Source organism: Ammospiza caudacuta, chromosome 4 (assembly GCF_027887145.1).
Source record: "Ammospiza caudacuta isolate bAmmCau1 chromosome 4, bAmmCau1.pri, whole genome shotgun sequence".
NCBI lineage: Eukaryota > Metazoa > Chordata > Aves > Passeriformes > Passerellidae > Ammospiza > Ammospiza caudacuta.
In genome coordinates this window covers 24,667,850-24,682,333 of record NC_080596.1, presented here as the reverse complement: position 1 = coordinate 24,682,333, position 14,484 = coordinate 24,667,850, and the positions used below count along the sequence as shown (strand labels likewise).

Sequence of the window (14,484 nt, the reverse complement as noted above, 5' to 3'; positions counted from 1 at the left end):
CTGTGACACTGCACTGAGGCTCCTCTTCCACCTCCCGTGTGTTCCCTGCCCGAGGTACAGATGAGGCAGCCCTTTATTCCAAAGCAGATTTGGTAAGGCACAGCATCGTGTGTGCTGGGCTGTTGTGTGAGGCTGTGGCGCTGCCAAGGGCAAGTGAGACGTTTCTGTCCTCTGGTGCTGAAAGACAGCAAATACGGGAGGCCTATGGGATTGTCTCAGCCGAGCAATGAACACCTTGCCGTGCCCTGCTGTAGTGAAGAATTTCTCTAGGTGCACGTCTGCTCCCACGGGCTCCAGGTGCTGAGGGCACCTCTGCCAGTCCCGGCCGGGCTGGGGAAGCCGAGGATCACTGAGCGTGGCTGGTACTCAGGAGGGGCAGGCAGAAGGGTTGGAGGAGCCGAGGGTCACTGAGTGTGGCCGGTACTCAGGAGGGGCAGGCAGAAGGGTTGGAGGAGCCGAGGGTCACTGAGTGTGGCCGGTACTCAGGAGGAGCAGACAGAAGCCCAGCACAACCCGGTGAGCATTGCTGCCACCTGCCCGCGGTGGAATGTGCTCCTCTCCCAGCCAAGCCTTCAGACTTCCAGGGGAGAAGCGTGAGTGCGCTACTACTCCTGATTTTTTCCCCCCCCTTTTTTTAATGCGATCACGTTATTGTACGGCCTTTGGGAGGGGCTGGGTGGAGGCGGGCAGGGAACCGTCCTCCGCCTGGATCGCCGTCCGCCCAGGGGGATGGAGTTTCCAGAGCATCCCCTCCCTCCATCCGTCCGTCCCGTCCCGTCCCGTGGCTGCGCTCCCCTGGGGTGGCGGCTCCCCGCACTTGGCCCCGCCGCAGCGAGGCCGGGCGGGGCGATCGCCGCGTTTCTCCCGCGGGGCTGCACCGAGTGCCGGCCGTGCCGGGAGCAGCAGCACCGCCGCCTCTGCCCCGACAGCAACCTGCACGGCTGGGAATAAAAAATTAAACCCTCGCTCCCCGCCGCTAAGGGAGGGCGGTCCACACCGCGGAGCTTTCCTCCGCCCCGCTTTTTTGCCGGCTTTTTCCCGTTTTCCCCTTTTTTCCTTCTCCGGGAGGAGAACGCCCCGAGCGCGCTTTCCGCGCAGTCCCGGGCTCTCCCGGCCGCGCCGAGGGGCGGGATGGCGTGGTCGGCCCGCTGGGTGCTGTGCCTGTGCCTGGGATGGGGCTGCCTGTGCCTGGCTCTGGGCGACGCGCTGCGGCCGCGCCGGCTCGGGCTGCGGCGCCGCTCCGCTCCGGGAGCCGTGCGGGCCGGCCGCGCCCGGGCCGCCGCAGGTGAGGACGGCGCGGGGCAGCGGCGGCCCGGGCGGCCGGCGGCGGCCGACAGAGTGGCGGAGCACATGCTGCGGCTCTACGAGCAGTACCGTGACCCGCCGACACCGGCCGGGCCGTGGCTCCGCGGGGGAAACACGGTGCGCGGCTTCCGCCCGCTGCCCGCAGGTGAGTGCGCTCCGCGGCCGGGGAAAGAGGGCAGCACCGCGGGGTCAGAGCATCGCTGGGGTTGGGCCCGGAGAGCGCGGTGAATGGGAGAAATGAGAGAATTTGAGGAATATCCCTTCCGGCGGGGACTGTCGTGTATTACGTTATGTCCTGTTATTGCCCTACTACTTCTGCTCTGCATCGAGCATCACTGTCATCAGGAGAGCTGAGTACAGTGCGAGGGAGGTGGAGTAATCAGCGGATCTTCTCCGGAGTCCCCCGTGTGTTAGTGGTGTTCTGCACCTGTAACTTCTGTTGGAGCCAAGGGCTGAGCTGCGCCTGACGGAGCCGTGTCATGGCTTGGGGTTTACTGACAATGAGATGCAGTGGCAGGTGAGGTCAGTTGAAACATGACTTAGGTGTCATAAATACTTCATCTTGGCATCTTTGGAAGGGTCGCTTACATCTCTCCATGATTACACACTGGCATGCACAGGTAGATGAGTGAAAATGTAAAAACATTTTCTGTAAGGGAGGAGGATGTGTTTAACATGCCAGCATCTCAAAAGAACCATGTCCTAGCAGAAAGAGAAAAGTCACTGTTTTGCTGCTAACCCTAACTAACCCTTCCCTCTTGTGGTTTTTATGCATGTGAGCTCCACAAGGGCTAAATGGAATGGCCAGAAGCTAAAGATGAGCATCACTGGGATGTCCTTCCCTTACCTGCTGCACCCCAAAACCTTGCTGCGTGTGGGACAGCTGTCAGGGCACACACACAGAAGCCCCATTTGCCAGTCTCTGGCTTTTCTTTACACCAGTGCACTGACCCAGTGGCTTTTTCTTAGAGAAGCATCAGTAAAAGTGAGAGCTGTCTGTGAGGTTCAATGACTTGCTTCAGGTCCTTCCTGTCCTAGGAAAGAGAGCTGTGGGTGGCAGGCTCCCTTGCTTCTTCAAAAGCAACAATGTCTTTTATAAGGCAGCTCTGAGCAGAGATCAAATACAATGAGGAATGAGTGGCTTTGGTGTCTTAGGTTTCAACCCTGCAAGTATCTCTGTCCACAGGAAAGGCTTTAGAGGAGTACTTGCCCGGGGTTTGGAGCATTGAGAGCCAGGACTCTGCCCAGCTGCTGCTCTTACTGAAGAGCTCTCTTGCCTTTCTAATGTGGCTTGTTTGCTTCGTGAAGTCTCATGTCCCTGGCTCTCACTGACTTAAGTCTACCAAGAGAGGGGAGGATGTAATATTCACTACAGCCCCCTCCTAAAAAAAGGAGAGGTTGTTAATGACCCTAGCAGAACAATATTTGCTCTGTTACAGATATCTGATAAATGCCATTTATTGTTCTAAACCTAGAATATTGTTGGTTGAAATCCCATCTCTGTGGTCTTTCTGATTATATTAGTACTCTCACTTGATGTTGAGTGGCAGCAGTCCTATAAACACACTGCTTGCTAATCCCTTTCCTCCTCTTCCAATACTTTCACAGATCGAGTGCCAAAGCAATAAATTGGTTTTAAACATTGTTGACACTTTATTAACTATGCAAAATATTTAACCAGTTGGCTGTTGTCTTTCTCTTGCCGTTGGCAGCAGCAGCTTATTTTGTGTGGTTATTGATGGCAGAAAATCTGTTTCCAGAAAGCCCTTATATTTGATGTTCCTCAGGGTGGTGTGTGCAATGGAAAGACTTTTTCTGTCTTCTTCCTTGGGCCCAACTGCCTAACAAGGCCTGCCATGAACATGGCACATCCAGCAGTATTCCCCTTTACTTTGTCTCTAGATCCTCTGCTTTCACTGTTGCACTCCTTGGCTCCAAATTTCAGTCTCCCACAGGCTTCCCCTTGTCCTTAATGGGATGCATCAGTTAATTTAATATGTGATGTTGCTATTGCTCCTTCACATTTTACCAGTCCCTCTGCCAGCCCCTTCAGGACTCAACTTTTTGTCTGCTGGGAGCAGAAGTTCCCCCAGAATTGTCCCATGTCTCCTCCATCTACAGCAAGAGGTCTTGAAGCAAATTTTCAGTGGTTTCATTTGCAGTTTAGCCTTGCAATTTAGTCTGACATTTTCAGGAGAGAAGCTCTTCCTTTTCTGAAGCACAAATTTTCTGAGCTCTCAAGTGTAGGTGTGGAATCTTTCTGTCCTTGCTTTTCCTCTGCAGGGGCTTCTGCTTCTTCTGCAGCACATGGGAAAGGCCCTTCCCCAATCTCCCAGACAGATTTTGGAGGCTCTGGAGTGTTGTGTGGTGAGACCAAAATCTCATAGGATTTGTTGAAGCTCGTCCCTGTTTCTGGTCAGAGAACAGGGGTGTCGCAGGTGGCAGCTGTGGCCCTGTAACCAACAACCAACAAAACCCAGCTAAGACTGATTGATCAAAACAAGCATCCTCATTCCTGATAAAAGCAAGTTTCCCTTTCTGTGGCTCAATTCTCTGAGGGGATAGGACCAGAGCTTCAGCCCCATGTGGCACCTCTTTGAAGCCTCCTGCCCTGAAATCTCTCATGCACCAGACTTTACAACGAGGCTGGACTGTTGCTTGTTTGGGCTGGGGCTTTTGGCCACTGATTTTGATGAACATTCATGTGATCATTCAGGCAAATTTGTTTCCTGTTAATCTTGCTAAATTACCTGGGTGCATAACTGTACACTTTGAATAGCCCAGGAAAAGGAACCTGTGGCTGTGACAAAGATGAAAAGAAACCCCAGGCCTGAAATCCTTGAGGAGTGCAGTGAGGATGTACATATATCTTTCTCTGAGTGTTTAGTTACACTTTAGCACTGTTCTCTTTTATGGACTTAACTGCTCTAATTTGTTTCTCTATATGTGAGTGTGATTTCTGCAGCAGCTCTTCTCCCTGTTGCAGGACATTTCTGGGACAGCTCTGGTAGTCCTTGTTGTGCTTTGGACAGGCCTTTTCCAGTTCTTTACCTGTGGGTGCCACAGGAGTGAGTGGTTTTCCATGCGTTGTCTCTCTAAAAGACATATAGGAAGAACATGAGCCACAGTGGATCACTGGGGCAGTTCTGGCAAGGGAACTCTGGAGATGTGGTCCTGCAGGGGTGTCTGTACACGACTGGTCTCTCCTCCTGGAAGAGACCTGAGCAGAAGTGTGCTTACTCTCAGCACTGCCTCTGGAGGTGTGCTGGTGGCTGCCCAGGCTCAGGAGTTGGAGGTCACATACAGCATGAAGAAATAAAAGAGACTGGAAAGACAAAAGCCTCAAATGCAGATTAGATTTGCTTCTGAAAGCATTTTTAATCCTAGCATCACTTAAGGAACACAGCTTGCAAATGAGTCCTGACTTTGTTTGGAAGGTCCTCCTAATGGTGTTATAGTAAAGATATACAGTCAGAAATCACTTTAAACTCTTTTTAATGACTGAAGTTCAAGTAATTTCAGGTATTACACCTTCCCCTAGGCCAATTCTTGTGGTTTTAGAGATACGTTCTCCTCCCTTTCCAAAGGCTTTTCTTTCCTTTGTTGTGGTGTGAAGTGCCCACGCAAACGGGGAAACAGAGCTCACCGGCTGCCATCAGCCTGCAGAAACCAGTCCAGGCCAAATGCTGGCCCCTCTGAGCACCAGAGTATCAGGGGCTCTTTGCAATAAGAGCTTTACAAATATCCAGTCAGAAGACTTGTGTTTTTTCCTTCTGTGTGTTTCTTCAGTTTTGGGGTTTGCTGGGTTTTTTTGCTGCACTCATGTAAATACAATGCAAGCAGTAGCATCCTGGTATTTTTCAGGAACTTGACGAACATTAAGCTAAGATTTGGGCAGATGGGCCCAAATCTGCAGGCCTCTGAGGCAAATGGGCAGGATCTGTAGGTTGGGCCTCTCAGGACAGAATTTTCTGGCTTCTGTCACTGTGTGTCTCACAGCGGTGCCATGCGTGTGAGCGACCTGTGTTCACAGTTCCCTGCTGGTCCCTGTTTCTAGAACACATTGCTTCAGCCTGAGGAGCTGTGGCATCAGAGCACAGGCTGTGCACAAGTTGCTTTTCACCCCAGCAGCCCAAGTGCAATGAGTCATGGCTGTGAGGATTCTGCCCGTATTTGTGTCTGCTGTGGATGTACCCCCTTAGCCTGCTTGGCTTGTGCCAGCTTCGGGCTAGATGTTGTGTTTAGTCTTAATACCTGCTGTGGTCCTCCTGCTTAAAATATAGAGAGAAGAGATCAAGTGGCCACTGTGCAGCACACTTAGGCTGTGCAACGTGCAGATTTGTGGGTTTCGTACCATGAAACCTTCATGTAAGTTAGGTCCTGGGTATGCAGCTTTGCTGTTTCTGCACAAGTTGTTTATTTGAGCAGTTGATAGCTTTAGTCCGTGGTGAACTTGCTGCTGTTTTATATCAAGTTGCTAGCTGCTGTGATGTTACCTGTTTTGCTAAAAGAGTTAGTAAAACCAGTTTGGTACCCGGTCCTATGCTCTTTCAAAAGGGAGAACTGCATCCCATCTTTTTCTTTTGCACAGAACACAAATTGGTAACTAGGAAGCAGCAGCCAAGTAAGAGGAAGATGGGAGAAAAGAGAAAATCTGGTTTCCAAATCTGTTTTTGTTGAGGAACTTGTTCCTGTTTCCAGCTCCTAGTGAACTTTTGTATATGGGCTGTGAAGTGATGAGAACAGGATTTTGCACCGGAAACGCCAATCCATTCTTAACCAGGCCCTGGCACAAGGGCACCTCTGTAATACCTCCTTTAAATGATGGCTAATGGTGACCGTATAACTAAATAGTCCTCGTTATTGCATCCTTTTTCACCCGTGGGATAGATTTGGCAGTCCATAAAAATGTCAGGGCATCCTCTATAAAGGTAAACACACCACATGTTAGCAGATTCATTCCAGCTTATTGATGCCTGAAATCCCCCTTGTGACAGGAATCTGCCTGTGCCAGCGACCTCGGTCTTGACAGACCTACTGCACTTCCTTAAAAACACGTTTTTAATGCTGGTCACAGGCCTTCCTTGCAGCTGTGGGTTGGTGTGGGGAGGTGAGGAAGTGTGAACCATGCCCCTAAGATCCAGCAGGTACAAGTACTTCAGCTGCTGTGCCAGGAGCTGGGTTCGAGTAAACAGTTGGAATGGTTTGGAATGGTTTCCAGCAGAGCAAAAACAGTGTCTCGTTTCAATGAAATGAAATTTTCCTGAGCAAAAGATGCTTTTGTAGTTATTTTAAAGCTTCCTTGACGTGCCTGTAATTTTTAAGGGTAATTTCTAGCCCAGGGAACACTTATTTCAGTGCAATGCTTACACCTGGGAGTCAGGTATTGGTGTCACACAAGTGGTGTGCTGGACCCAGTGCTCCCAAATTTTGATGGAACCCCAAGTTATGCAGTTGGGTTTCTCGAGACAGAATGTGGTGGATCCACAGATGTCTGTGCTGCCCACTAGTAACTGTTGTTGAGGTGATTTTGCAGATAAAAGATGGGAGAATTCAGAGCTGCTGAAGCTTCAGGTGGTTGTGTAGGAAAATAGCACCATCTACTGCAAGTGCTTTGTCTTGGCATAGAGCTGCAGGCTGGAATTTAGCTTTTAACCAAAATGATAGCTCCATCTATGTGTGCCCCATGCTGTCCAGAATTTCTTGATGAACAATAGGAGCTTCCTTTGTCTTCCAATACAATATGCCAGTTTAGAAAAGGCAGGATTTTTTAAGTGGCATTGGTAATAAAAATTGAGATGAAAACTTGTCCTTCAGCATACAGCAGTGATGCAAATAATAACTTCTTAAACAGGTGCCCATGAGACACCATGAATTCTGGCTCCTGAGACTGATCTACTCAGTGCCCTGCCAAAGTGTGTATTAACCTTATTACATCCCAAATGTAATGTGTGTAATAACCTTATTACATCAGTGGTTACAAACCAAGCAGAGATCAGGTCCTCATGTATGCCTGGTGCAAGCATAATCAAGGGCTGGTTTTGGCTTGAGGAATAAAAAGTAGGATGGAATTCCAGGTAAATCTAGTTCCCTAGGCATCTGTTATAGTGGTATGTGAGTTTTCAGCACTTAGAAAGTTACCTATGTGCTCTGCTGCCAGATGAGGCTGAATGTGTAAACAAAGATGATTCCTTAGGTTATTTGGCCTTTTCACTCTTTTGGCCCTGTTCTACTGAAGAAAACATGGAGTTTTTTCCATAATTCCATGAAGCAGTGCATCTGCTAAGTTGGGGAGAAGGGTTCTCTCTTTCTTGCTGCTTTTTTTAATGTACTGATTGGAATACTATGACACAAAAGTGTTCAGAAGAGGAGGAAGCTGCTTGGATTGCTGGGGTAGGGATGGGGCTGCACAGGGAGAGTCCAGGCGTTTGCCACACTTACCTGAGTGGCGCTGGCCATTGGGATACTGCAGGCTGGAGGCACAGGACATGAAATTGTCAATGTCTGTGGAAGATCAGTACTGGAAATGATGTTTTCACTTGCCTGGGCAGGGTCATCCCTAGTCCATGGCCATCTCTGTGCTTCTCATTGCTTGGACTGACCCTTTGAAGAGGCTTTTCACACGCCGTGGTGTCCAAAAAGCGTTTAATTCTGCATGGTCCCGTTTCCCTCACGTGTCAGGATGTTTCCAGCCCCTTGGGTGGGGCTGCAGACCATACCTTAGCTACACTGTATTTGAGTTTTCCCTGCCAGCCTGGTTTTACAGCCTAACATTCTGATCTGTATTTCTCTTTTCTCTGAAGGACAGACATAACTGCAGCCCACAGGGATTTTTAGAAAAATTACACCTTCCTCTTGGGCCTTGCTGTTGCACTTTGTGGATGTTAGAGTCCCCCATGTGTTCTACCCCATGACCCCTCAAATCTGGTTTTGGATTGGCTTTCTTTGCGCTATTGAGGTTGCTCTAGTACTGTCTGCCTGCCTTCAGCTGTATGAGTAAATACCTTCTAACTCTGGCATGAAAACTGATGAACTGTCCAGGATGGAATGACAAATGTAGCCAGTGTAACTGATTGCCCTAGAGGGAAACTTCAGGTGTGATTAGTATCTGACTTAGCCAAAAGGCTGTCAGAGCAGCCCTGTGTCCCCTCTGGATGACATTTTTAGATGCCTGTATTCTTATGTGATTACTTGTTTTTCTAGGGAGCCCCGAGGGCCAGGAGGTGTATGTTTTTAACCTGACATCACTCACAGAGTCTGAAAATGTCCTGTCAGCCTCAGTGTATTATTATATTGGTGATCTGCTACATGTGAAGTGGAACTGTTCTGAGCCCAGTGGCTGTTCCCATCACCAGCACAGGAAACCTGAAATTCAGATACACCTTTCAGTTTGGACCTTTCCTTCAGCTGGGAGCCCGGCTCGGAGCCTGGGACATTTCCTCATCAATGTCTCCTCTGCTTACCAGGATGTCCTCTCCTGGCAGTGGAAGGACATTACTCGGCTCCTGCACGAGGCAAAGCAAAACAACGAGCTGCTGATCAGAGTTAAAATGGATCTACCCGGCCATCATCCCTGGGAAAGGGCCTCTTCCTCCCACGAGCCCTACATCCTGATTTACGCCAACGATTCCGCCATCTCCGAGCCTGAGAGTGTCGTGTCCACTCTGCGAGGACACCGTCATCCTCTGGCCAGGGCCCTTCCCAAGCCACAAGGCCACAGGAGGAGGAGACGCTCTGCGAACGTCCTGTTGCCACTGCAGAACAACGAGCTCCCAGGAGCCCAGTACCAGTACGGGGAGGAGCAGAGCTGGGAGGGCACGAGGCCCTACAAGACCTTCCAGCCACAGCTGGCAGACAGGGCCAGGAGCAAGAAGAAGCAGAGGAAGAGCCATCTGCAGAAGAGCCAGACTCTGCAGTTTGATGAGCAGACACTGAAAAAGGCGAGGAGGAAGCAGTGGAACGAGCCCAGGAGCTGCGCCCGGCGCTACCTCAAGGTGGATTTTGCAGACATCGGCTGGAGTGAGTGGATTATTTCCCCCAAGTCCTTCGACGCCTATTACTGCTCAGGAGAATGCCAATTCCCAATTCCAAAGGTATGATGCTTTTTCACTGTCTGTTACCATAACCTGGGCATTTTGTTTGCCATGTCCGAGGGAATCCAAAAGCAATGGATCCAGGCCCACTCACTGTCAAAATATCCCATGGTTTGTATGAGCTGATTGCATGAGAGTAGCAGGGGAGGCTGATGTGCTCCTAGCCCTGTGACCTGGATTGATGAACTCTGCTCCAAATGTCCAGTGTCATTCTTAGCAACATTTTTAGTAGGTCCTGGAGGCTGCTTAAACCTGGGATTTGAGGCTGGCCTAAAATGGGGGGCATCAGTAAAGGCAGAGCTCTTGGACTCACTGCAGCCTTTCATTCTAAAGTCTTTGGTCCTGCCACAGAGAAGCCAGAGCAGTTGGTTCCAAAATATATGTGGCATTCAGAGCAAAGGGAGTCTCCCTTTGAAAGTGGTGGGTGGAAGAATGGCACCCAAGGGGATGGAGCCCAGGCAAAGCAAGCTGCAGAAGATGGGGTCCTCTCCTTGGAGGAATAGAAGACTTGCCTAGCTCCAGCTGCAGGAGCGGGCTTCAAAGCCGGGCATCACAGGATCTGCTGCTACTGAGAGTGTGTTTGCAGAGGGATACCCTGACCCTCAGGCAATAACAGACTACTCTGGGTACATCACGTGCCCTTGCTGAGGGTGAGCCTCTAGAGTTAGTAACCTGGTGGGTAATGGAGAACAGATGTACCCCCCATGCCTCCAGATGTGCATGTTTTAGCCATGCCCTGGTTTTTCCAGCTGGTTTGACTGCTGTCCAACCCATCTGTGCTGGGAGCATGACCTGGCATAGAGCTTGTGGGCCACAGAGATGTTCTCCTGTCGGGAATGAGAGCTCACAGCTGCCTTTTGTGCCCTGCTTGTAACCCAGCTGCAAGGACACCCCGCAGGACAGTAGGTGTTCTGCCTTGTGGCATGTGATCATCAGGCTCAGGACAGCTGTTGGGCTCCCAGTTATTCTGGGGAGAATGCTGCCCAGCAGCTGAGTAAGGGAACGTGGCTGGGGACTACCAGAGCTTTCACTTCCCTTTGAAGACAGAAATGATACAGAAATCTGAGTTGTATGATAATCCAAAACTTGTTTATAAATCCCTGGCTGCTACTGCTGAGGGGTATAGGTACTCTTGGATTCAAAGCAAACCAACAGAAATGTCTCTGATCAGCTTAGATGGGGACTTAAAACTTCATGTACTAATGTGCTGAGCAAAAGAGATGACAAGCTGGAATTCACAGTTATTCCTGCTCTTTTTGCAGGTCCATATCTAACCCTTAAGACTGACTCTTTTTTCCCAGAACCGAATCATCTCTCATTCCAGCAAAACTGCAAGTTGAACATTTGGCCAAAATGACATGGTTCTGTGTATTTCTCAGGGACATGTGATGGGATACACACTAAACTGTTTTGATTCCCAGATTGTGTGTGTAAGAACAACTCTAAAGCCAAAGCAAAAGTCCCTGGCTAAAAGCTGCATCCTGTGCATTTTTTATGCTCACTTATCTCTTGTACAGATACTTGGATCAGGAAGCATTTCAGGGTTCAGAGAAAAACTTTTGTGCTTTTCATTTCTCTGCATTGTTTTTTTATTTTTGTGAACACTTTAATGGCTTCTGGTTTTGTGACCAAGCAGTCACCTTACCAGGCAGATTGGCTTTCTCTTCAGAGCAAACCCAAGCTCTGGTGTCCCTTTTTATGAATTTAGGGAGCTTTGCCCTTTGAAGTTTCTCCTCTGAGGAAAATATCACTTTAGTATGAGGCAGAGCTGGCTGGAGATGTTCCAGCTGAGGGGTCTCAACAGGGCCCTTCAACAAAGCAATGTGATTGTAGAGTAGTGAATCCATGGCAGTGTGGGTGCAGTGACATGTTCTGCCGTGTCTTTCTCTTGCAGGCCATGAAGCCATCCAACCACGCCACCATCCAGAGCATTGTGAGAGCCGTCGGCGTCGTCCCCGGCATCCCCGAGCCTTGCTGTGTTCCTGACAAAATGTCTTCCCTCAGTATCTTATTCTTTGATGAGAACAAGAATGTGGTTCTGAAGGTGTACCCCAACATGACAGTGGAGTCCTGTGCGTGCAGATAACGCCTTGGGAGGCTGTGGGCAATGCCAGGGTGAGGGCTTGCTGTCTGGGGAAGGGGTGGGCAGGAGTCTCATCATACCTGCTTCGTGTTTGCACTGCCATGCATCTCCTTTGGACAAGAAAATGTAAAGAAATCCAGTCAGTGAGAGTGGGAGCAGGATGGATTCCAAACAGTGGTTCCAAGGGAAGTGAAGACAAACTTCATTTGTCCGTGATTCTGACCAAGACACAAGGCTTGGGAATGGCACCTGACTGTACCTGTTGGAAGTGAGAGGGGAAGGAAGGATCTGCAGATTTTTGAGACTGCCCAAAGGACATAATGATCTATTTTTGTACAAGATTTTGGAAGCAGCACAGGCTGGTACTTCCTATCTCTGTTCTAATGGTGACTAATGGCGAGGGGAGGTTAGAAATGTAGTAGTCTTCATTTTAAAGCTAAGTTTCTTGCCATAGGTTTTAGAGTAGTACAAGGCAGCAAAACAAATCTGACATCCTGAAAGCCGTAGGTAAGCCCAGGTGACTTGCATCTCCTTGGTAGGAGGTTACCCACCTTGTGTGCGAGTTCCTTTCCCCTGACAGTGCTCTGTAATTGAGCCCTTGGGAGCTCAGCAGCCCCGGGCACAGGAGCTCCAAGCAGCCCTGCTGAGGGCATCCCTCTGAATTCTGCTATGGACACTCAGCAGGCCAGGGCTGTGGAAATGCCACCCTCAGTCAGGTGGCTGAATGACTTGTTCACCTCACCTCAAGTTCTAGAACAGTCTTCCAAATAATCTGTGGGCTGCCTGCCTGCAAGGGCGCTGTTGCCAGGCTGTGCAGTGGCCTCTACTCCCAGGTAACAAGTGACAGGACCAGGGATCACAGCCTCCAGCTGCACCAGGGAAGGGTCAGGCTGGACATAAGGAAGAATTTCTTCATGGACAGGATGGTCAGGCAGTGGAAGGGGCTGCCCAGCGAGGTGCTGGAGTCACCCTCCATGGAGCTGTTCAGGAAAGGGGCACTCGGTGCTCTGATTTAGCTGGCAAGGTGGTGATTCAGTTCTTCCATCCTCGGGGGGCCCTGAACTCATCAGCAGCAGGGTGTCACTCCTGGGGCAGGGCTGGTCCCAGAGATTGGCACCCTCAGCTGAGGAGAGGCTTGTGAGTTTGCAGGATGGGTTTAGTGGCTCCTTTTTCCTTCTAAAACCAGCATTTTTAAATGTTTTCTGGGGAAAGGTTTATCTGTGTACAGACAGTCAATTTTAAAAAGTGAAAATCACCCCCAAGAAAGAAAAGTTATTTTGTATATGGAAAGAAACTTTTACAGATGCTTCTAATTTATTTTGTATCCATGGCCCTCCTAATGTATCCTCCTTTATCTCAGCACTCTTCAAGCCATGCAGTTTTCTCTGTCAGTGCAAAGATGAGCTGCCAGGACTGTAGGGGAGCTCCAAAGGACAGGAGCACTCGCAGGGTGAAGGGCATGTTTCACTGCTGATGGATAAGCTTGTCTGCTCTGTATTGTTTTCCTCCAGTCATGTGGACGTTGTGCTCGGAATTCCGAAGAAGCGGAAAATAAAATGGCTTTAAAATGAAAATCCATGTTTTCCTGTGTGGCACTCAGATGTTTCCAAGAACATTCAGGGCCGCCTGGGAGAGCCTTTCCTGAACCTCTTCAGGCTTCTGGTGCTCGGGGCTGTGGGGTTTGTTGTGCAGAAAACATCCCAGGCTGTCTGCCCCGGGTCTAGATGTGCATTTCCACAGTTCCTCAGAGTGGGGAAAGGCCAAGAGGCTGGCAGGAAGGGCTTCCTCCCAAGCCTGGGCAGCCTCAGGACACCTCAAGTTTTGTTTTTAAATGTTTGTTCTCTTTTGTTTCCAAGCCCAGGGCTAAGCTGGAGAAAAGGTGGAGAGAGTAGCAAGTGCGACTCCCATGTTTAGATCCATCCTTGGATTCCAGGCTCTCCTGGTGGGTCTGTGCTGCCTGAGGGAAGGAAACGTTGGCAGTACCTGTTTGTTCACCTGTGCAGCTGGGAGGAGACACTGAGCATGGAATGGCAGGGAAGCTGCACTGTAGTGACTGGAGGAGAAGCATCCTGCCCCACGTGCTGTGGTCATTTCCCCTCTGGATCCTTGTTTCCCTCTATGTCTCTGTATCCCTCTGTCCTTGTTGTGTAACTGGTTTTTCTCCGTCTTTCTCCATGCCTCACTCCAGTTCCTTTTTATTCTCTGTGGCGCTCCCTGAGACATTCTTCCTCACAGGATCCTTGTGTCCCATTCCCTGTTCCTGTTTTTTTGCCTTTTTTCTGGCCTTTCTTGCCTTTTTTCTTGCCCCCAGGTAGGCTGAACATTTCTACTGCTTATGGCTTCCTCTCCTCTCCTCTCCTCTCCTCTCCTCTCCTCTCCTCTCCTCTCCTCTCCTCTCCTCTCCTCTCCTCTCCTCTCCTCTCCTCTCCTCTCCTCTCCTCTCCTCTCCTCTCCTCTCCTCTCCTCTCCTCTCCTCTCCTCTCCTCTCCTCTCCTCTCCTCTCCTCTCCTCTCCTCTCCTCTCCTCTCCTCTCCTCTCCTCTCCTCTCCTCTCCTCTCCTCTCCTCTCCTCTCCTCTCCTCTCCTCTCCTCTCCCTCTTTCTTCCTGTAGTAGAAACTTTCAGGCTACCTGGGAGTAAGAGAACCCCAAACTATAATGATTTAAAGAAAACTATTTACTCCCTGGGAGCCTGAAATTTTCTACTGCACCAGACATACAGCAGGCAAGAAAAACTGCAAGAAAGGCAAGAAAAAAAAAAGGGAAGAATAACAGCAGGAAAAAAGGCAAGAAGAAAGGCAAGAAAAAAGGAAGAAAAGGCAAGAAAAAAGGGAAGAAAAGCCAGAAAATGCTAGAAAGGGAAGCAAGAAAGGGAAGAAAAAAAGGCAAGAAAGGCCAGAAAAAAGGCAAGAAGCACCCACTGTAGGACCTTGAAAAAGAGTGTGATTCTATTGTTTACATTATAGGAAATATGCCTTTGTGACCCTGTAGTGGTTCTGACACTGG

At 49.7% G+C, this 14,484-nt stretch overlaps 1 protein-coding gene across 4 annotated transcripts in view; it reads left to right on the top strand.

The window, feature by feature from the left end:
• BMP3 (bone morphogenetic protein 3) overlaps positions 1–13,014 on the top strand; it is a 75,592-nt gene extending 62,578 nt beyond the window's left edge. For 2 of the 4 annotated variants that reach the window (XM_058803762.1, XM_058803761.1), the window contains 2 exons: positions 8,772–9,398; positions 11,293–13,014. In XM_058803762.1, coding sequence (XP_058659745.1) covers positions 8,772–9,398; positions 11,293–11,484 — 819 coding nt within the window. In that variant the 3' untranslated portion in view covers positions 11,485–13,014. Of the gene's footprint in view, positions 1–8,508; positions 9,399–11,292 lie in introns of all 4 variants that reach the window. The other 2 variants (XM_058803764.1, XM_058803763.1) reach the window with 1 other exon arrangement.
• Positions 13,015–14,484: the final 1,470 nt, after the last annotated feature.